The sequence below is a fragment of the Bombus pyrosoma genome, linkage group LG3 (genome assembly GCF_014825855.1).
Source record: "Bombus pyrosoma isolate SC7728 linkage group LG3, ASM1482585v1, whole genome shotgun sequence".
Lineage (NCBI taxonomy): Eukaryota > Metazoa > Arthropoda > Insecta > Hymenoptera > Apidae > Bombus > Bombus pyrosoma.
In genome coordinates, this window is record NC_057772.1 from 8,089,469 (window position 1) to 8,106,832 (window position 17,364).

The following is a 17,364-nucleotide window of genomic DNA, read 5'->3' on the forward strand; positions in this document are numbered from 1 at the left end:
CTATGTCTGATTTATGACAGTACTTAATAATTTATCTTTTAAACTAACCATTCCTTCAAAACCAACGCGATATAAATTTTTGGCACCATTATCCCATATAACATAGGCTGCTGAACGTGGACTAGCTGCAGACCAATCTTGAATTTCATTAACTTTACCTCTTCGACCATTTCCACCATCTTGATCTTCCCACTGCCAATCAACACCTCTTACAACTCTGGCACCAGGAAATATACCACGAATTGCAATCTAACATCATATATAAAAAGATAAGTTATATTACTATTATAATAATGATGATGATACTAATATAACATTTAAGGAAGTGAATTAATACCTTTTTGCTTTTACGTCGTGGCTCCAATAATACTCTTTCACTTCCAGGTGTTGCTATACGATAAAATCTATGTCTTAAGTGATGCTTGTCTCCGTGATAACAAATAGAACAAAGATCATAATTCCCACATTCTGCACATTTCCAACGAATTCCAAAAATTGGTTGTTGTCTACACGTATCACACATTGTTCCATCATGTTTTACACCAGTTGGAGCTGAATCCAAAATTCGAAGATCAAATGCACCAGAACATCGATAATTAGCTGCTGTACCATTGTCCCAAACAACAACTACTTCTTCTGGAGATTCAAAATTTCTAACAGTTCCTACATGACCTTCTCCTCCGTCCTGTCATATTGAAAAATTATACTTAAAACATATTTATGACCATAAACACATTAACATAGAAGAAACTCAATAGTAATAGTCTATTTATATCTCAAAAAAGAATGAAATACATTTTCAAGATTATTAAAACAAAAACAAGACAAATTAAAAATAGTTCTTATCGTTTAAAGTGCATGAAAATTAATTACGACAAAAGAAAATAATGTATACAAAACAAAGTAAATCAAAACATAAGAACTAAATTTGCAATCTTATATACATATATAACATAATTATACAAAATGTTTTAATAAAGTAAATTACTAAAACTATATTAATAAACTATATATAGAACATAATAAATATACATAAAAGCTTTCCAACAATAAATTAAACGAATATTAAGTATGATGCAATAACCTTAACGGACATGCAATATTATAAAAAAATGAAATATATATCGTATGTTATGTGAAAATATAAATAGAAAAATGTGAATCCTGTCTTTAAAATAGCATTCTTCACAAATGTAATATAATATCTTAATTAAAAATTATATTAAAACCAGTTAACCTCTTTACTAACCTGTTTACCCCACTTCCATTCGGGTCCACGGATGACTCGAGCTCCGACACCCTCCATCATAAATCGCGTTGTACGAGTACCGGTACTCGCACCAGCCTCCATAATTCATTGGCAACAAAATTTCAATTAATAACACGAAAATATTAAAGAACGCGATACTCTTACCATGCACTAACACTAAAAAATACCGCCATATTAAACTAATGTCAAAACATGTTATACCAACCTTTTATGTGAATGCAACTCATCCATCGGATCTTAAAAATATTTATTTTATAATATTATTATATAATAACCTAAACTTCTGTTGCTATATAAGTTGAATCAACTGAATATATTATAGTATATCATACTGAATACATTTCATCAGCTGAATATATTTCATGCAACAAAATTGCAAATCTAGGGAATTTTATGATACTACATGTATCACGAAAAATATCATTCTTTTTTTTTTATTTGGATGAATTTTACAATCAATTCTCATTGAGAATTATAAATAAATACAAAAAAATCATTAAATCCAATTTCATTAAAAAAAAAACTGAGCAATGTCAATGTTTACAATTTCTGAGCTTTATTTTGATTGTTTAAAGATTTATATCATATTTTCTATATATTTAATTATCAATAAAAAAGATACATTGTAATACTTAAAACAAAATTAATGCTCACTTATAAATTGAAACATTTACCCCACACAAAAAATTAAATTATAAGTAAATATAATTAAATAAATATCATATAAAAAGTATGATTTTTATATCTCTTTTAATAAAACATATTTTCAAAGATAAAATCTATATTTTTATATATATCAAGTACAAAGAGTAAGACAATTTTTATGAATAAATTTAACAGATCATTATTATTCGTAAAAACGAATATTTTTTTTTATAAACATCAGTATACATAAACTACAATCGATGTAAAACATGATGTCAATAATCTTCGTAAACTAATAGTATATTTAGTATTATATATAAATGCAAAAAGGAAACAAAAAGTTATTTGGCTTAAATATATTTTCACACTATTATATGTTTGAAGGACGAAGTTGTTATTGATTAATCTTTTTTTGGCACAGTAAATGTTATTACAACAGAACATGAAAATTTGTTTTCAAAAATAGCAATAAAAAAAATAACAGTTCAAAAATTTACACTTAAAGAAAAAGTATTTAAAGCAAGAAGTTCAATATTCATATTATTGATACACAATATTTCTATTCCTCGCGGTTTAAATCTGTCTAAAGGCTAAGATATTAATTCCAATTTTTATAAATCATTTACTGGCATTTATGCTGTTAATATTTTTTCAATTATTCATCAGCACTTATTTATTGTTTATAACTTCAAATCATAAGTTTAATGTTAATATAGAGAGGAGTAATGTAAAATTAAATTACTTTCTTATAGAACGTCTTTTTACGTAAATGAGATTAATTTTTGGAAGATATTTAAAATAAAGATATTGTTTGTAGCATACAAGTATTGGCTATTTACATTTGGTGTTCCATGTGTTACTATATTGCATATTTATATGCTTATCATAAAACCTTATGTGTATTAAATTATTGATATTACAAAGTCATTACATGAAGAAAGTATACACTCCGCTGAGAAACATCGATGTACATTCACACGAGTCGCGAGTATCCATGATGTATTTTACAGTTTAATCAGTAGTTCAACAATATAATTATGATATTAATCCTTCAATAAACACAAAATTGAAGATATCAGTGTATAAGTAGTTAATTTTTAATATACAATATTTTTAATTTATTAAGATATTTTGGATTACTTTACAGATGAATATTCTTACAAATAATATTTCACATAAAAAGTTTATTATACTTCTCCTTCACTTTGGTAAAATAGTTTAGTATTTCAATATTCTGAGCTATACAAACATGTTTTATTTATATTAATATGAAACATGACTAATTTTTAAGAAAATTGTCATTAATATGTAATATTTACATATAGTAAATTACACAGAAACTTCTCGATTTGAAACTTCTATTTGAAGTTAAATGATAAAGTTTATTAAAATAAATATTTCATTTTATAATCTACTACGTTATTATTGCACTTGAGTTCATAAACTGAAATTGCATGCAAATAAAATAAACTACTTCCTTTCTGATGTCTTCAATTTCTGATAGTAAATCTCTCTTCCCTCTTCTTAAAACTTTATCTTACATACACATATAGATAATTATACATGTGTCTATTTATACACATACATGTGTATGTTTACATGCATATGTTAGAAATTTGTTTACCTAAATTAGATGTAAAGTTTAGATAAGATCTTTTTCTGAAAATATTTGATAAGTTTGCGGATACGATTTCTATAGCCATTATTTTATATATATAATATAGAATGTTCATTTTACTATTGAGTTATGCAATGAACACGGCTGCAATGAATGAGGATAGGACTCATAAAATACGGACACTTCAGTTTATTTCAATATTATGTTAGAATCCTTAAAATTTCTTCTCCAATTCCTGACAATAACGTGTTATTGTCACCTTTACCTTCAATTACCAAATTGCCTGATGACTTCTATAAGAGAAAATTATATTTTTGTTACATTTATTGTTTTATTAAAATCACTATTAATGCTAAATGTTAAGAAGTAAAATATATTTGCCTTACATTATACTTTAATAAAAGGCACACATGATGTCCTTTCAAAGAGTGTCCATATAAAGATGCAGTATCATTGATTTGTTCCACGAGTGTAAGGTTACATTTACAACAAATTAGATTTAAAATAACATCAAAATCTTGAGAAAGGACAATTTCTTTCCTAACTTTGTATACAAGTTGACCACTTTTAAGTAATTCTGTTAATATATCCTTATGTGAAAGATGGCCGACCATGAACTTACTGCAAGTTAAATGCATAGTAAAGTCAAGTTTCTCTTGCAATGTACTTTCTTTGCTTTCTAACATATATGTAAGCGTGCCTCTCAACCTCTGAGCAAATGTTACATCTGAGATTAAAATAGTAAACTGTGTTTCTTTACTGGCTTGTGGAGACAGTTGAAATGGCAGTTTTATACCAAATTCATCTCCAATCTGAAAGAATAGCATATTTATTAAAATTAATTCTTTATTTTGTTGCCACGCCAGTTAAATATCGTACATAACGTAAGAAATAGCAATTATCAAAGTAAGAAATAATATACTCAGTTGTGAAATTATACAGTTTTTGCTTCGTTTCTTCATTGTACATATTAACTTACATTTCTCATTAATCTCAATGACGATGTATCTGGAACATCAAAAACTAATTCCTTTACAAGCTTCTGACAATTATTCGTAATGAGTATTGACGCAACTAATTTATTTGACTCGTGAGGAACTTGTTTCAATTCGTATGCTATAGATAGCACTTTATTTTTAGCTAATTCTTCATACGAAGTAACTGGTTCTAAAATTGTATTATCTTCAGAATTTGAAAAATTATATCTTAAATCTGGTAATATTTCTTTAGACGGTGTCGAGATTCCAGCCGTTTCTTCATAATCTGAAGATTTTTTTAAAGATTCTTTTTTAATTTTCGATCTTTTTGATTTTCTATGCTTCAAGTCCTCGTCCGTTTTTTTATGCTTTTCTTGACTTTTTGACTTCTTCCGTTTAGCATCTTTCCATTCTGATTCTTTTTCACTGAAAACCTCCGTATATTCATTAGCAACAGGTGGCTGAATATTTCCTGTGGAAGTATTATTTTCTAACCACATATCAGTAAGTTGTAACTGATTGTCATAACGTTTTCCTTTAACTTCTTTAACTTTCTTCTTTGATTTTTTATGCCCCTAATAAACAAAATATAACAAAACTATATTTAATTTTGAACTAATAACTTCTTTATTAAAAATAAAATTTATATTTAATATATTATAACTTTTTAAACAAAAGAAGAAACATATTACTTTTTCCTTTTTCTTTCCTTTAGATTCAGTAGTTTCTTGAACTAAATTATTTTCATTAACTCTATGTTCTGATACAGGTAATCTTTCATCATCCCTCAAAGGTAGATCCAAATCAATATTTAAGGCTCTATGTGGGTCATTTACATCCACATGGTCATAGTCATCGCTATCACTTAATTCTGCACCTGGTGGTAATTCACCAATCCCAGTATTCACCACTTGAATAGGATAAATATCATCTTGTTCATCTTCTGAAGTAGGCTTCTTACCTAAAGATCGTAATGTTTACAGTTTAAGATAATATAATTATCATGAGCGCATATACATGCAAGATTTAAACATACTTTTCTTAGTCTTCTTCTTCTTCTTGCCATGTACTTTGTATCTTTTATGATTATTCGTAATTTTTAAAGAAACTGGAATATCTAATTCCGTTACAGGAATGTTTTCAAACTCCTCATAAATATTTGATGAGTTATGATATGATGTGGAATTCTTGAATGTGCCTTTTAAATAATGTGGATTGTTTTGTTGTTCTAATTTTCTAGCTTCACGTCGTTTTTGAAGTTCCTCTGCTGATGGTTCATTAAATTCTCGTTTAGGATAGGAATCGTTCATTTTCTCCGTCTTAACGAAAATATCATTCATATCTTGATCTTCTGAATCTGAACTTTCTGATGGTGGATCATTGATCCATGAATCTAAATCCAGATCCTCAGGAATTGGCACCTAAACAAAGTAAGATAATGTATATAAATAATAATTACCTTTATAAAATAATTATTTTATAGTTTATTTCTGCTAACAATAAAAAAACAAGCATCTTCTAATATCAATTTAAACATTACATTCAATACATAAAATGTGTGAAAAAAATATAAAAAATCAATACACAGGAAATTAATAACAATGATATGATTTTATAGAATGTGTTTTTCGAAAAAAATCAAGGAAATCTTGACTAATAAAATTATATGAAAACATATAAATAATAATTACCTTTCTTTGTGCTTTTGGCGCAACAGGATTAAGCTCTCCTTCAAATGCTTCCATTAATTCTTCTGCCAAATCAGGACTTTCTTTTAAACATTCAAGTAAAACCAATACGGAACTAGACCTTTCTTGAACTTCTAAATCCCCGCTGCATACAAATGTAGCTATTTTATCTTTCAGTGCAAAAATCTATAAAATACAACAAAATTTATGTATAATTCTGAAATGGACATCATTTAATACAATACATTAATAATTAGATAAATAATAATTTTGGTATTTGCAGATTATTTTACCTGTTCCATAGTCTCTGTATCTCCATCTTTTACAGCTTCACATAATGTTGCTGTTGCAAGTTTTAAAATATTATGAACATAAACGGCTTGAATATGTCCTGGTAAACTGGAAGCTTGTGATCGTAACATTGATTGTAATGTTGCTATAGGATCCTCTAGTTCACTGTTAATGTAATATATTATCAATTACATTTTAAGCAGAAAAGTAATACAAGTCAGAGACTATATTATAGAATACCTAGAAAATTCTCCACAAATCCATGCAGCAGCGTATAAAACTTCAGACATTGTTGCTCTTGGTTGACCTGTTAAAAGGTATGAATTTTCTAGCAATAAGGCACATTGTTGAACTGCATATTTTCGTATAGCTTGGACACGAATTGCTACATCAAGTAATTGAGTTGCTACTAATGGTCCATGTTTGGTACCTTCCATTCTTGTAAGTTCAACCAATACAGATATGTACCTATAAATGTGAATAAATATTATGTAAATGTAAAATATAATATATTTTAACAAATATGATCTTGGTGATCACTTTACCATTCAAAATAAGTAACAAATTGGTAATTATTCTGTGAACATATCTGAATAATTTTTGAGAGTAATTCATCTCTGTAAGCAGTGCCTTCAGCTTTATCCATATGCACCATTAACTTTTTAACTATCTCCATTAAATTCTTTTTTGAAACCATTCCATATAGTAAATCCAAGGCACGCAATCTTATACTTTCATCTTTATCATCCAAGCATTGCATTATAAGATCTTTGTGAGCTTGTACACTTTTTGGATGAGTTTTTAAAATTTTCGACATTGCTAACAATCCCAAATATTTTAAATTTTGATCAGAATCCTCTATCAATATCCTCAATTTTTGAACACATAACTGTATTGAATCAGAATGGTTTGGCATACCAGATGAAATTGAAATTAATACAGCTATTACTGTATTTATACATTCATATAGTAGGGACATTGCAGATGTACTAAAAACCAGTAATATCATACAATTAATATAACATTACACGATTATAATAATTATATAACTAATTAATCATTTGAAAAATTAAATTGCAAAATACAATAAATTACATAATTTATCATTTAGGATTTATTTAATGACAAAGAAATATGAATAAAAAAACTTAAAAGAAAATAAATATCTAAATAAATTTTCCATGTTAGGAGCAGAAAATATTAAACTATTCCGCAAGCAGTGAACAAACCTGCAAACCCAATATATTGGTTTACATTTAGACAAAAATACATGAAATACCTGTGTATCAAATTTGTAAGGGGTTCTATTAATTTTTTGCCAAGCCTAGGTTCTAGAGGTGTCAATGCGCCAAACTGGAAATATAATTGCAATCTAAGAAATATGATGATATTTAACATATGAATATTGCTAAACATAGTTTACACTTTACAACATGTAACGTAATCATTCGTGAATACATATTAGAAATGAATACAAGCTACTAATGCATACTACAGCTAATGTCTATAATTTACTATATTTTGGTAACAAAAAGATGATCAACTAATATGAAAACCTTGAAATCAGGTCAATTAGTGGTTGAGTAAGTCGCCGACCCATTTTCGGCTCAATCAGTGTTATAGTGGAGAACTGAGCATGTGAAACAAGACCAATATTATTTGGCTCATGTTCAACGTATGTGTATACATATATATGTATGGATAGAAATATTCATTAATTATAACAATGAGCCTATATCTTCATTAATCTGTTTCACTTTGTTGATATAAGACTAAAAGCTAATATTCACTTACCAACTTAATAATTTTTATCAGCATCCAATTGTTGGTGGATGTAGTCATAAGTTTGAAAAAAACAGGTGCTAAACTTAGATAGTTTTTTGGATTTTTTCTTGCCAATTCACAAACTACATTAACAGCAGCACTTTGTACACCACTATCAGGATCTTCCAACTTTTCTTTCAATCTAGGAAATGCAGGCCGCAAGGCCTCTGGAAATCGTAAGAAGACTTTGTACATCATTAGTACAGCTTTCTTGCGCAGATACGGCTTTGTAGATGTTAATAATGTCATTATATCATTAACTAAATCACGTGCAAGATCTGAACTTATGAAGCAAGACAGACCACTCAGAGCTAAACCAGCATCATACTGGTTTTGACTATTTAAATCTTTGCGAATCATATTGGTAGTTAACATCAACAGCTGCAATGAATCAACACTTTGTATTTGTCAAAATTGATTTAATTATTCTGTACTAATTCAGAATCTTTAGAAACCTGACAAATCTTCTTTATATGTCATAACAGAACTTACGAAATAATTACTGTTTACTTACATATAATATAAATTATAGATATTCATGCAGTGTTACTTTCATGTACTTAAATAACAAAATATCCATTGTAATATAATATTGATCAAAATAGAATACAATATTAATTTAATAAATATACATCATGAAAATTCTTCAAATGCATATTTTATCATATCTGTTCACAAAAAATTACGAAAAAAAATGAATTTGCAAAATGAAATATATGTCTGATTTAGCAGAGTATGTCGAATGTTTATCAGATTTCTTAAAAACTTAAATTTTATCTCAATTGTCGAATAATGTCATACTTCTGTATCTGCATGAAAACTTTGACTTGCCGCCAAATATCCAATTCGTTTATATGTAAATTTTGCAGATGACATCACCTCGATTATGTTGAAACCAGCCCAGCTAATATCATACCCTAACATTTGAAGCTAAACAAATTAAAACATATTATATTAATAATGTTAAAATGTATCTAGTGACAAATTATATACATCTGAAACTTACATATGTTAGCTTTGCTACAGCATTTGCTTTGACTGCTACATTATCTTGTCGCAATTCTTGTTTAATTTCTTCTATACATTGTGCAATATATTTTGCCTACAACAATATGATACATATTTAAATGAAAATATGTATTAATAATTCGACTAAGGTTATGTCTGTAATAAATATTTGAAAGTAATATGCCAAACGTAATTACAAATTTACCTCATTTTCTTTATTGTTCCTAATTCCACGTACTAAATCGGTGAGATTTTTATCGAACATACGTTCAAAGTTTCCTTTTACTTTACGCAAAGCCATAATGGCATTTAAAAAATAAATAGTATATTCCCAGTATCACTTAAAAGCTTTCCTTCTACATCCGCCTAATATTCCGACTTAATCGGATAACTTGCTCCGATTGCATTACCGTATGTTAGAAACCTTAAACTTCAATCACAGTCTTACATTTACATTTTTTGACAGATCGGCAGATAAGAAAGTCCCACAGCGATCAAACCTAAGAATTGTCACAAATAGACAAACCACTCAACAATTCGTTCATCGTATACAAAATTTTCTAAATATAAAATTCCTAAATATTGTAAAATTGCAAATTTGCTAGTTACAAACCGTTTATTTCGATTGGTTATTTAATACAAAAATATAAAGCGCACTAAATCAAAATGATTCTATATTTAATGTCAAGTTTAGAATGAGTAAATGACAATTTAATGAAAATTTAATCGAAATAAATTAATGCCGTTCAAGATTTATTTTATCAGTAAAAACAGATAATCGTGTTAAAATTTTATCTCCTCCTCAATATATTTTATATATTATAATATTCGATTTTTAACATACAAGTTTAATATATATCAAGCTTTAATATTGTTGATATGTAAAATACACTGATTATATCACAAATATAAACGAAAAAGGTGTAATAAAGGTATTTTTCAATAAATACTTTATTATTCTGATTATTATAAAATATATTTAACTTTATGTTGTACAGTTGCATCCTATTACATGAAATAAGTACTACCAATTATTGAAATATACGTCCATATACGTATAGTCTTTCTTTGTATTGACCCGTCCACTAAGTCTCTAGATTCTTCATTTCGTGCGTTCGCTTCAGATTGCTCTCAACTTTCGTAGTACAGGGAAGCCATTAAACAAAGAAATAGAGAAGTGATAGTTTTTTCTTAGAAAAGAATCACCGAAACGAATAATATATGACTAATAACGAAATACGTGACATTGCTCTTTAACATACGGTAAAAATTTTTCGAGAATTGTGTATTATAAAAATTTTAGAAGATACAGGTTTTTCAAAGAAGCTGCAATGTATTCATCTGGGCATCACTGCTAAAGCATTGTCTCAACATCGTGGCATGTTTTCGCGGTGCACAAAAGATCCGAAGGTTGAGAACCTCTCATTTTTGTATATTAATCTTTTTTATTTCTTTTAAAAATAAGTGTTTTTCAAATAAAATGTTTCCATCTTGTATGTATACTCCATTTCTTTTATTATGTACACGTTACTGAATATACTGACGCATCTCAAAATTTTGTCACAATGATTTCGAATTTTTATAACTTTATAATGAATTTTTATTCTTTATTATCAATAACATTAAATACTATATTGTTATTTATATGTTAAATAAAAGTTGTAAATATACACTTAAGTTCGGATTTTATAAAAACCTAATGTTTATGTTATGAAATGTTTTTTCTGATTAAAAAATATAAAATAAAATAATACATAAAATAAAAATAAATATTTTATTTGAAAAAGTATTTGTATTGAAATTATCATATAATATGTTTATATAAATTCTTTACAGGAAATTTATTACATAGAAACTGTTCTATATTTGCATTAAACAATGACAGAATATTTTGATTTACCACTTAATATGGACAGAATATGCAGAATTTGCCTTACAGAGGGTACTAATTTATCTCCTATCTTCTGTACGGATCAAGAAGTAAATGATTTTTCGAGCCTTCCACAAAAGATACAAGTTTGTGGATCGATAGAAATTCATGAACAAGATGGATTACCTTCATTAATTTGCGATATTTGTATCTATAAAGCAAGTGTTGCTCATGAATTTAGACAACAGTGTCAACATTCTGATGCCAAATTGCGAATGTATTATAATAAACCAACTAAAATTACTATTGTGGTAAATATAATATGTTATGTCAATTTGTTATATAGTAACTGTAAACTTGGCATAGTAACTGTAAATGCTTTTAAATATTTTAGGACACATTTACACAAACTGAATCTGAGATAAGAACATTATTATCAAAAAAACAAATTGATCAAGAAGATTATTTTGTGAAAGAAGAAATGCATGGAGTATCAAATTCTCAAGAATATATGCAAACTAATGACTCATATTGTAGAGATGAATCTAACTTAAGCACCAACCAGATTGATATGCAAAATGAAAAACTTTTTATTTGTTCTATCGGATTTGAAGGATCTAAAGAAATTGAAAAGGAATCTTGTACTTCAGAGAATAATATACCTGAAACATCTCTCACACAAGAGAGTAACAATGATATTTCTGAAACTATTGATATGGAAAATAAACCAGAAGAAAACCAAGATATCAATCAACATCCAGAAGAGGATGATAAAAAACCAGAGGAGGAATTCTTTGATGACAATATATTAAATGATAATGTCAAAGAAGAAGAAGAAGTTTTACAGAAACGTACTTCTACTAGGAAAGTAAAATCAGTGCCTAATAAAACCTATAGCGAAGATGAAATTCATAATAATTATTATGATTCAAGCAATGATGGTCAAGATTCTAGAGAATTAAAATTTAAATGCAAAGTATGTGCAAAATGTTACAGCACACAAAGAGGTTTAAAAAAACATTCCCTTGTTCATGAAAAAAAACATAAATGCAATGTTTGTTCAAAAATGTTTTATAGATTAGAAAATATGGAAAATCATAAAAAAATACATACATCGAAACCTCTTGCATGTCAATTATGTCATGCATGCTTTTCTAAACCTCAAAGTCTTGTACGTCATTTAAAATCTCATACTGAAAAAGTAAATAACATGATTAAACAAATTAGTACAGATGAACAAAAAGATAACAAGCAACCAAAAAAAGAAATGAAATTTGAAGATGATACTGATGATGAAAATGGTACTGTGAATGAAGTCTATGATTTTGAAAATGCACCTGAGTTGTACAAATGCGAAATTTGTAGTCAATATTGTTCGTCTTTAAAAAATCTGAAAAGACATACTCTCGTACATGGAGATAAAAAATATTCCTGTACTGTATGTAAAAAATGGTTCTTTAGGCCTGATACATTAAAAAAACATGCAGAAAAACATGGGCATGGCTTACTAGACAATTTAATAGATGATAATAAATTTTTTGATTCTGATGATGATTCTTTTCCAAGTACTGCACAAAACACTTTACAAGAGAATGAAAATGTTAAAAAAGAAGAAAGTGATGAAGATGAATCTGGCGAATATAAATGTCAACATTGTGATAAAATTATGGCAACAAAGAAAGGTCTTAGACGTCATGTATCAATGCATAAACCAAAAGCTGAACCAGTTACTTGTGAAATCTGTGGAAAAGTATGTGCTAGTCAAGCTCGTCTTGTTCTTCATCAAAGGACACATAAACCAAAAGAAAAGGTTCCACGAGAATACTTGTGTCATATTTGCAGTAAAGTGTATCCAAGTAATTCTTCTTTAACTTATCACATGAGAACTCATACTGGTATTAAACCACATGTGTGTAAAACTTGCAATAGTGGATTTACTACAACAACCAGTTTAGCAAATCACATTAGGATTCATACAGGTGATAAACCATTTGTTTGCCATGTATGCAGTGCAGCATTTGCTGTGAGTTCAGCTTTTAGACGACACTTAACACGACACACTGGAGAGGCAAATTATTTGTGTAAAACATGTGGAAAAGCATTTAAAAGACTAAGTACATTAAAAGAACATACTTATACTCACTCTGGAGAAAAACCATATGTTTGCAAAACATGTGGAGCTGCTTATAGTCACAGTGGCAGTTTGTTTGCACATCAGAAACGTTGTCGAGCTCAATATGGAGAGATGGTTGTAGATGACCATCACCACACAGTTGCTCATCATATTCATGTAAATAATGTGCAATCTGCAGTACGATCACTTGCTGTGATAGGACAAATGTTTTAATAAATAAGATTTATAATTTCAAAAAAAAAAAGAAAAAAAAAGTAATGGTTTTGCTTGTACATCATGACAAATTATATATATATATTATATAGAATATGCTATGATATGACTCATATAGTATATAATATAATATTATTTTAGAAATCATACACTTGTGTAAATATATAAGCAGCCTTTTTACAGAGAAAGATTATTTAAATACTCGCATATTTAAATTTTGTAGAAGCTCTAAATGCTTTATTATAACAAAATTTATTTCTTCATTTAAACAACAGTCATTGTGAATATCTTCTAATCATGTGTATATTTTTTAAATGTAGCCCAGTAGTTATAAATAATATTATACAGATAATGTAATTGTACGAATTAAATATATTTATTTATTTACAGAGTGTCCCAAAATCATATTAAACATAGAAACAAACAAACTTATGTTAGGAGAAATTAGCAAATTTCATATCATTTCGTAGTTTGAAATTTCATTTTTAATATAAAAACAAATGAATTTAAAAAATCATCAATTTTCAGCTTAAGCTGCTCAAATTCCAATAATTAAATATATATATATATAAATATATATATATATTATAATTTAATAATTAAATATATATATAAATATATATATTATAATTTAATAATTAAATATATATATATTCATACAGAAGAATTATATGTAATACATTTTAGTATTAAATGTACCGATTTGAAAATGTTTTCAATAGCTTTAATGTACTTTACATATATCTTACTAGTGCCAGTGAATTGCTATTATGTCACACACATTTCTCAATGTTCAATTCTTAATTTTTTAATTTTTATTTAATAGATAAATTTAGCGAATAAAAGAATATTTTTTATGATTTGCTTTCCTAAACTTTGATTCTTAAAATAAAAAGAAGTTTATAGTATGTAGCAAATAGTTCTGTAGCATGATTTTGGAACACCCTATGTACAAATTTGAATGTATAGTTATATATATTTTTATATGTAATTGCAAAAATGCAAAAGATCATATGATATTTTATACTTTATGTTATTTACTCCTTTCTTCCTTAAAAAATTGAATTAAGAAATTTATTGTGCTAATATTGGCAGTATTATAATTTTGTACAAAAGACTAAATCTGTTCTTTTCTGTGACTCACATGTATATTACATACCTGTATTATTTTAAACATTTTATTGTCCATATTCTGTATTAAAAAAACAATCACTCATTATTAAATAAATCATATATTTTATTTTGCATTTTATGAAAATATCAAACATGTATAAATTGTATAAATCAGTAGCTAGTATTTAAAAATTAAAATTAAAGTAAGTAAAAATTTTATTAAAAATTTCTGATATAAATTACTTGCACTTTGTGTACATAATCTATATTATGTTTAATTAGAAAATTTAACATTATATTTACTAAGGATATTAATTCTACAATAATATAGAACAAATTATTTACAAGATACTATTATTACCTTTATTGAATATAAATAATTTCTATATATTATATATACATTATTAATCTTTGTACATATCTTTTCTCATATTTAAACCACACAATAGTTTATTTAATATTAATTAGAAATTATACAATAATTATATTGAGATCATATTCATAAAATTTGATTATCGCATATAAGACGTGTAAATAATAATGTATTGCTTCAGCAAAACATATGAATACTTCATATTTCAAAAAATTAAGTTTTTTTAAATACATATGTATAAATATGTATATCAAATTACTTGATACAAGTAATTTCACTTTGTCTATGTTATTTTTTAATATGCAAAATTCCCTTTTCGTAATATACAAAATTGATTTAAATATTCATATCAATTATGTTAATAAACTTTGGGTTAAGAAGTTTTAGCAAATGAATACTGAATTATGTTTAATGAATAAAGGTATTATGTTCTATTCAATATTGTTTATTTATACATAAGATTTGCAATTAACATTTTTTAGTTTTGTTATAGTAAATCTAAACATACATTATACAGAAGGAAGAAGAATAAATAAAATTAACAACACAATATGACAATTAACTCTCGACAAGCGGATTGTTTTATTTACATGTGAGGCGAATACCATGTCCACGCGGACACTTACTGCAATTTCGTTTTATAAATCTTGCTAAATCATTATTTTTCAAGCGAGAAAAGGTGTCTGATATGAATTGAAAATTCGTGGTGGTGAAATAAATGACGTGAAACTGATTTCGAATAGACCTACATACGATTTACATACAAACATCATAAAAATGTAATATAAAATCTAATAATTCTCTCTTCCATAACGTTTTCTCTTGAGTATTTTATAACGACGCCAAATAGAAATTCGAGTTCGTTTTAAAACTCTTGCTAAATCTGTATATTTTCGCTTGTGATCAAGGTTGATATTATGTTCTAAGTGATCCAAAATCATTCTATCTTCATCTGGATGAAACCTTCACACATTAAACATAGTTAAATTAAAAACTACTGAATTTACAGAATAAATTTTTAAAAATTTAGAGAATTAAAGTTATATTACTTTTAATTGCAAAAAATATTTTATATACAACATAACTATTCTTATTTTTGATATAAAACAAGAATGTTAATGTTTATATAATATTTAGTAGAGTGTGAATATTACATGAGAGAATACAGAAAGTATTAAATGAAAATCAATTAAGCATTTAATACAAAAGAAGTTTTCTATTTTATACATATATTACCTTCTTTGAAAATTATTTGAATACAAAGTTCTAAATCTGTGATATACACTGTACAAAGTTCTTTTTGGCAAACCATCTGCTAAAAATTGTACAAATCTTTTTCTTTCCCTTTTACTGCGTATATATGTTTTATTTTTCTCTCTCAAGAGTAAAAATGGTTCAACCTCTTTAGGGTTCCAGTGATGTAACTGTATAGGAATAATAAAACATGTCATAAGGAAAGTCTTTTCAATGTTAACATATATAAGAATATAGAACATTTTTTAAACAGACAAACCTTACAAAATTCTTTCCAATTATGAGTAATTATTTTATCCTCTGATGCATTATAACATCCTTTTTTAATAGATTCTATTTCTTCAAATCTTTTTATTTCTTCATGTGTTGGAGGACGAGATCCAGCACGGGTTTCAATTTCATGTTGTGGTAATACAGGATTTTTTAGCTGTATACGCAAAGTTCTTAAATGCTATAATAAAAGAAATCTTATATATGTGACTACTTTTATCTGATATAAGCAGTTGCATGAAATATATTACCTCTGCATTCGCTGTGGAAAGTTTACTTGTTTCTCTAATTTGTTCAGCGAGTAAACTAACATCATCAAGATCCATCTCTGAAACTATTATTTTAATCACAAAATATTAATGACATTTCATATAGCAGCTTGAAAATCATAGTGGCAAATTAGTCTGTTATTATTTTTTATAACACGGTCTTTTCGATTTATTATTATAAGAAATGCAACATATTTTTTAAAGTTATAAAACTATGTTTCATAGAACATAGGAACCAACACGTTAACATAACATGACGTTGACGTTAAGATAACATGTAAAATACACTGAAAAAGCTCAACTTCACATACACATAACTTTTGAACCATTGATTTGATGGATCCTAATGTTAAGACTATTAACACGGAAAAAATCAGTTTTTGGATCCACAAGGGACACTTTATCCTTTATATATTAACTACATATATCATGAGTATCCTACTTCTCTTTACATTTTTATAAAATGTAAGATTGACTTCCGAAAAACGCTTCGCATGCACATTATATACATATAAGACATATATATATATAGGTTATCATATATATA

At 26.8% G+C, this 17,364-nt stretch overlaps 4 protein-coding genes across 21 annotated transcripts in view; 1 reads left to right on the forward strand and 3 right to left on the reverse strand.

Annotated features, from left to right (window-relative positions):
* LOC122565939 (E3 ubiquitin-protein ligase MIB1) overlaps nt 1-1,567 on the reverse strand; it is a 674,113-nt gene extending 672,546 nt beyond the window's left edge. For 14 of the 15 annotated variants that reach the window (XR_006316336.1, XM_043722497.1, XM_043722498.1 and 11 more), the window contains exons 1-3: nt 1,250-1,445; nt 338-685; nt 49-249 (exon numbers count right to left, since the gene is read on the reverse strand). Coding sequence is in view for 14 of the 15 variants with exons in the window: in XM_043722497.1 (XP_043578432.1) it covers nt 49-249; nt 338-685; nt 1,250-1,351 (651 nt within the window). In the remaining variant the exon portion in view is untranslated. Of the gene's footprint in view, nt 1-48; nt 250-337; nt 686-1,249; nt 1,446-1,475 lie in introns of those variants that run through there. The other variant, XM_043722487.1, reaches the window with a different exon arrangement.
* A 1,155-nt stretch (nt 1,568-2,722) lies between these two features.
* On the reverse strand, nt 2,723-9,846 carry LOC122565619 (AP-3 complex subunit delta-1). 2 transcript variants are annotated; one of them, XM_043721752.1, is made up of 14 exons: nt 9,527-9,846; nt 9,320-9,415; nt 9,115-9,243; nt 8,284-8,694; nt 7,769-7,842; nt 7,035-7,478; nt 6,730-6,957; nt 6,492-6,654; nt 6,202-6,384; nt 5,547-5,931; nt 5,203-5,471; nt 4,513-5,085; nt 3,920-4,345; nt 2,723-3,826 (listed from the first exon to the last, which is right to left on the reverse strand). In XM_043721752.1, exons 1-14 carry the CDS (start codon nt 9,620-9,622, stop codon nt 3,734-3,736), a joined length of 3,570 nt encoding a protein of 1,189 aa, XP_043577687.1. In that variant the 5' UTR covers nt 9,623-9,846; the 3' UTR covers nt 2,723-3,733. The 2 variants fall into 2 exon arrangements, with proteins under 2 accessions (XP_043577687.1, XP_043577688.1); XM_043721753.1 differs by lacking the exon at nt 7,769-7,842 and adding an exon at nt 8,046-8,119.
* A 479-nt stretch (nt 9,847-10,325) lies between these two features.
* On the forward strand, nt 10,326-14,820 carry LOC122565620 (zinc finger protein 345-like). 2 transcript variants are annotated; one of them, XM_043721755.1, is made up of 3 exons: nt 10,326-10,814; nt 11,158-11,502; nt 11,586-14,820. In XM_043721755.1, exons 2-3 carry the CDS (start codon nt 11,200-11,202, stop codon nt 13,536-13,538), a joined length of 2,256 nt encoding a protein of 751 aa, XP_043577690.1. In that variant the 5' UTR covers nt 10,326-10,814; nt 11,158-11,199; the 3' UTR covers nt 13,539-14,820. The 2 variants fall into 2 exon arrangements, with proteins under 2 accessions (XP_043577690.1, XP_043577689.1); XM_043721754.1 differs by having other exon boundaries at nt 10,327-10,731.
* Nucleotides 14,821-15,574: 754 nt separating this feature from the next.
* On the reverse strand, nt 15,575-17,351 carry LOC122566281. 2 transcript variants are annotated; one of them, XM_043723339.1, is made up of 5 exons: nt 17,270-17,351; nt 16,800-16,882; nt 16,538-16,729; nt 16,261-16,448; nt 15,575-15,987 (listed from the first exon to the last, which is right to left on the reverse strand). In XM_043723339.1, exons 2-5 carry the CDS (start codon nt 16,872-16,874, stop codon nt 15,816-15,818), a joined length of 627 nt encoding a protein of 208 aa, XP_043579274.1. In that variant the 5' UTR covers nt 16,875-16,882; nt 17,270-17,351; the 3' UTR covers nt 15,575-15,815. The 2 variants fall into 2 exon arrangements, with proteins under 2 accessions (XP_043579274.1, XP_043579273.1); XM_043723338.1 differs by having other exon boundaries at nt 17,129-17,288.
* Between the last annotated feature and the right edge of the window lie 13 nt (nt 17,352-17,364).

Coding starts and splice junctions, on each gene's coding strand:
- LOC122566281 (XM_043723338.1), bottom strand. Junction 16,730..16,799: donor TTTCCACAGCGAATGCAGAG/GTAATATATTTC, acceptor CTTTTATTATAG/CATTTAAGAACTTTGCGTAT. Junction 15,988..16,260: donor TCAAATAATTTTCAAAGAAG/GTAATATATGTA, acceptor TAATGTGTGAAG/GTTTCATCCAGATGAAGATA.
- LOC122565620 (XM_043721755.1), top strand. CDS start 11,200: ATGACAGAATATTTTGATTTACCACTTAATATGGACAGAATATGCAGA. Junction 11,503..11,585: donor CAACTAAAATTACTATTGTG/GTAAATATAATA, acceptor TAAATATTTTAG/GACACATTTACACAAACTGA.
- LOC122565619 (XM_043721752.1), bottom strand. CDS start 9,622: ATGGCTTTGCGTAAAGTAAAAGGAAACTTTGAACGTATGTTCGATAAA. Junction 6,385..6,491: donor ATACAGAGACTATGGAACAG/GTAAAATAATCT, acceptor TGTATTTTATAG/ATTTTTGCACTGAAAGATAA. Junction 3,827..3,919: donor GCCTTTTATTAAAGTATAAT/GTAAGGCAAATA, acceptor TTTCTCTTATAG/AAGTCATCAGGCAATTTGGT.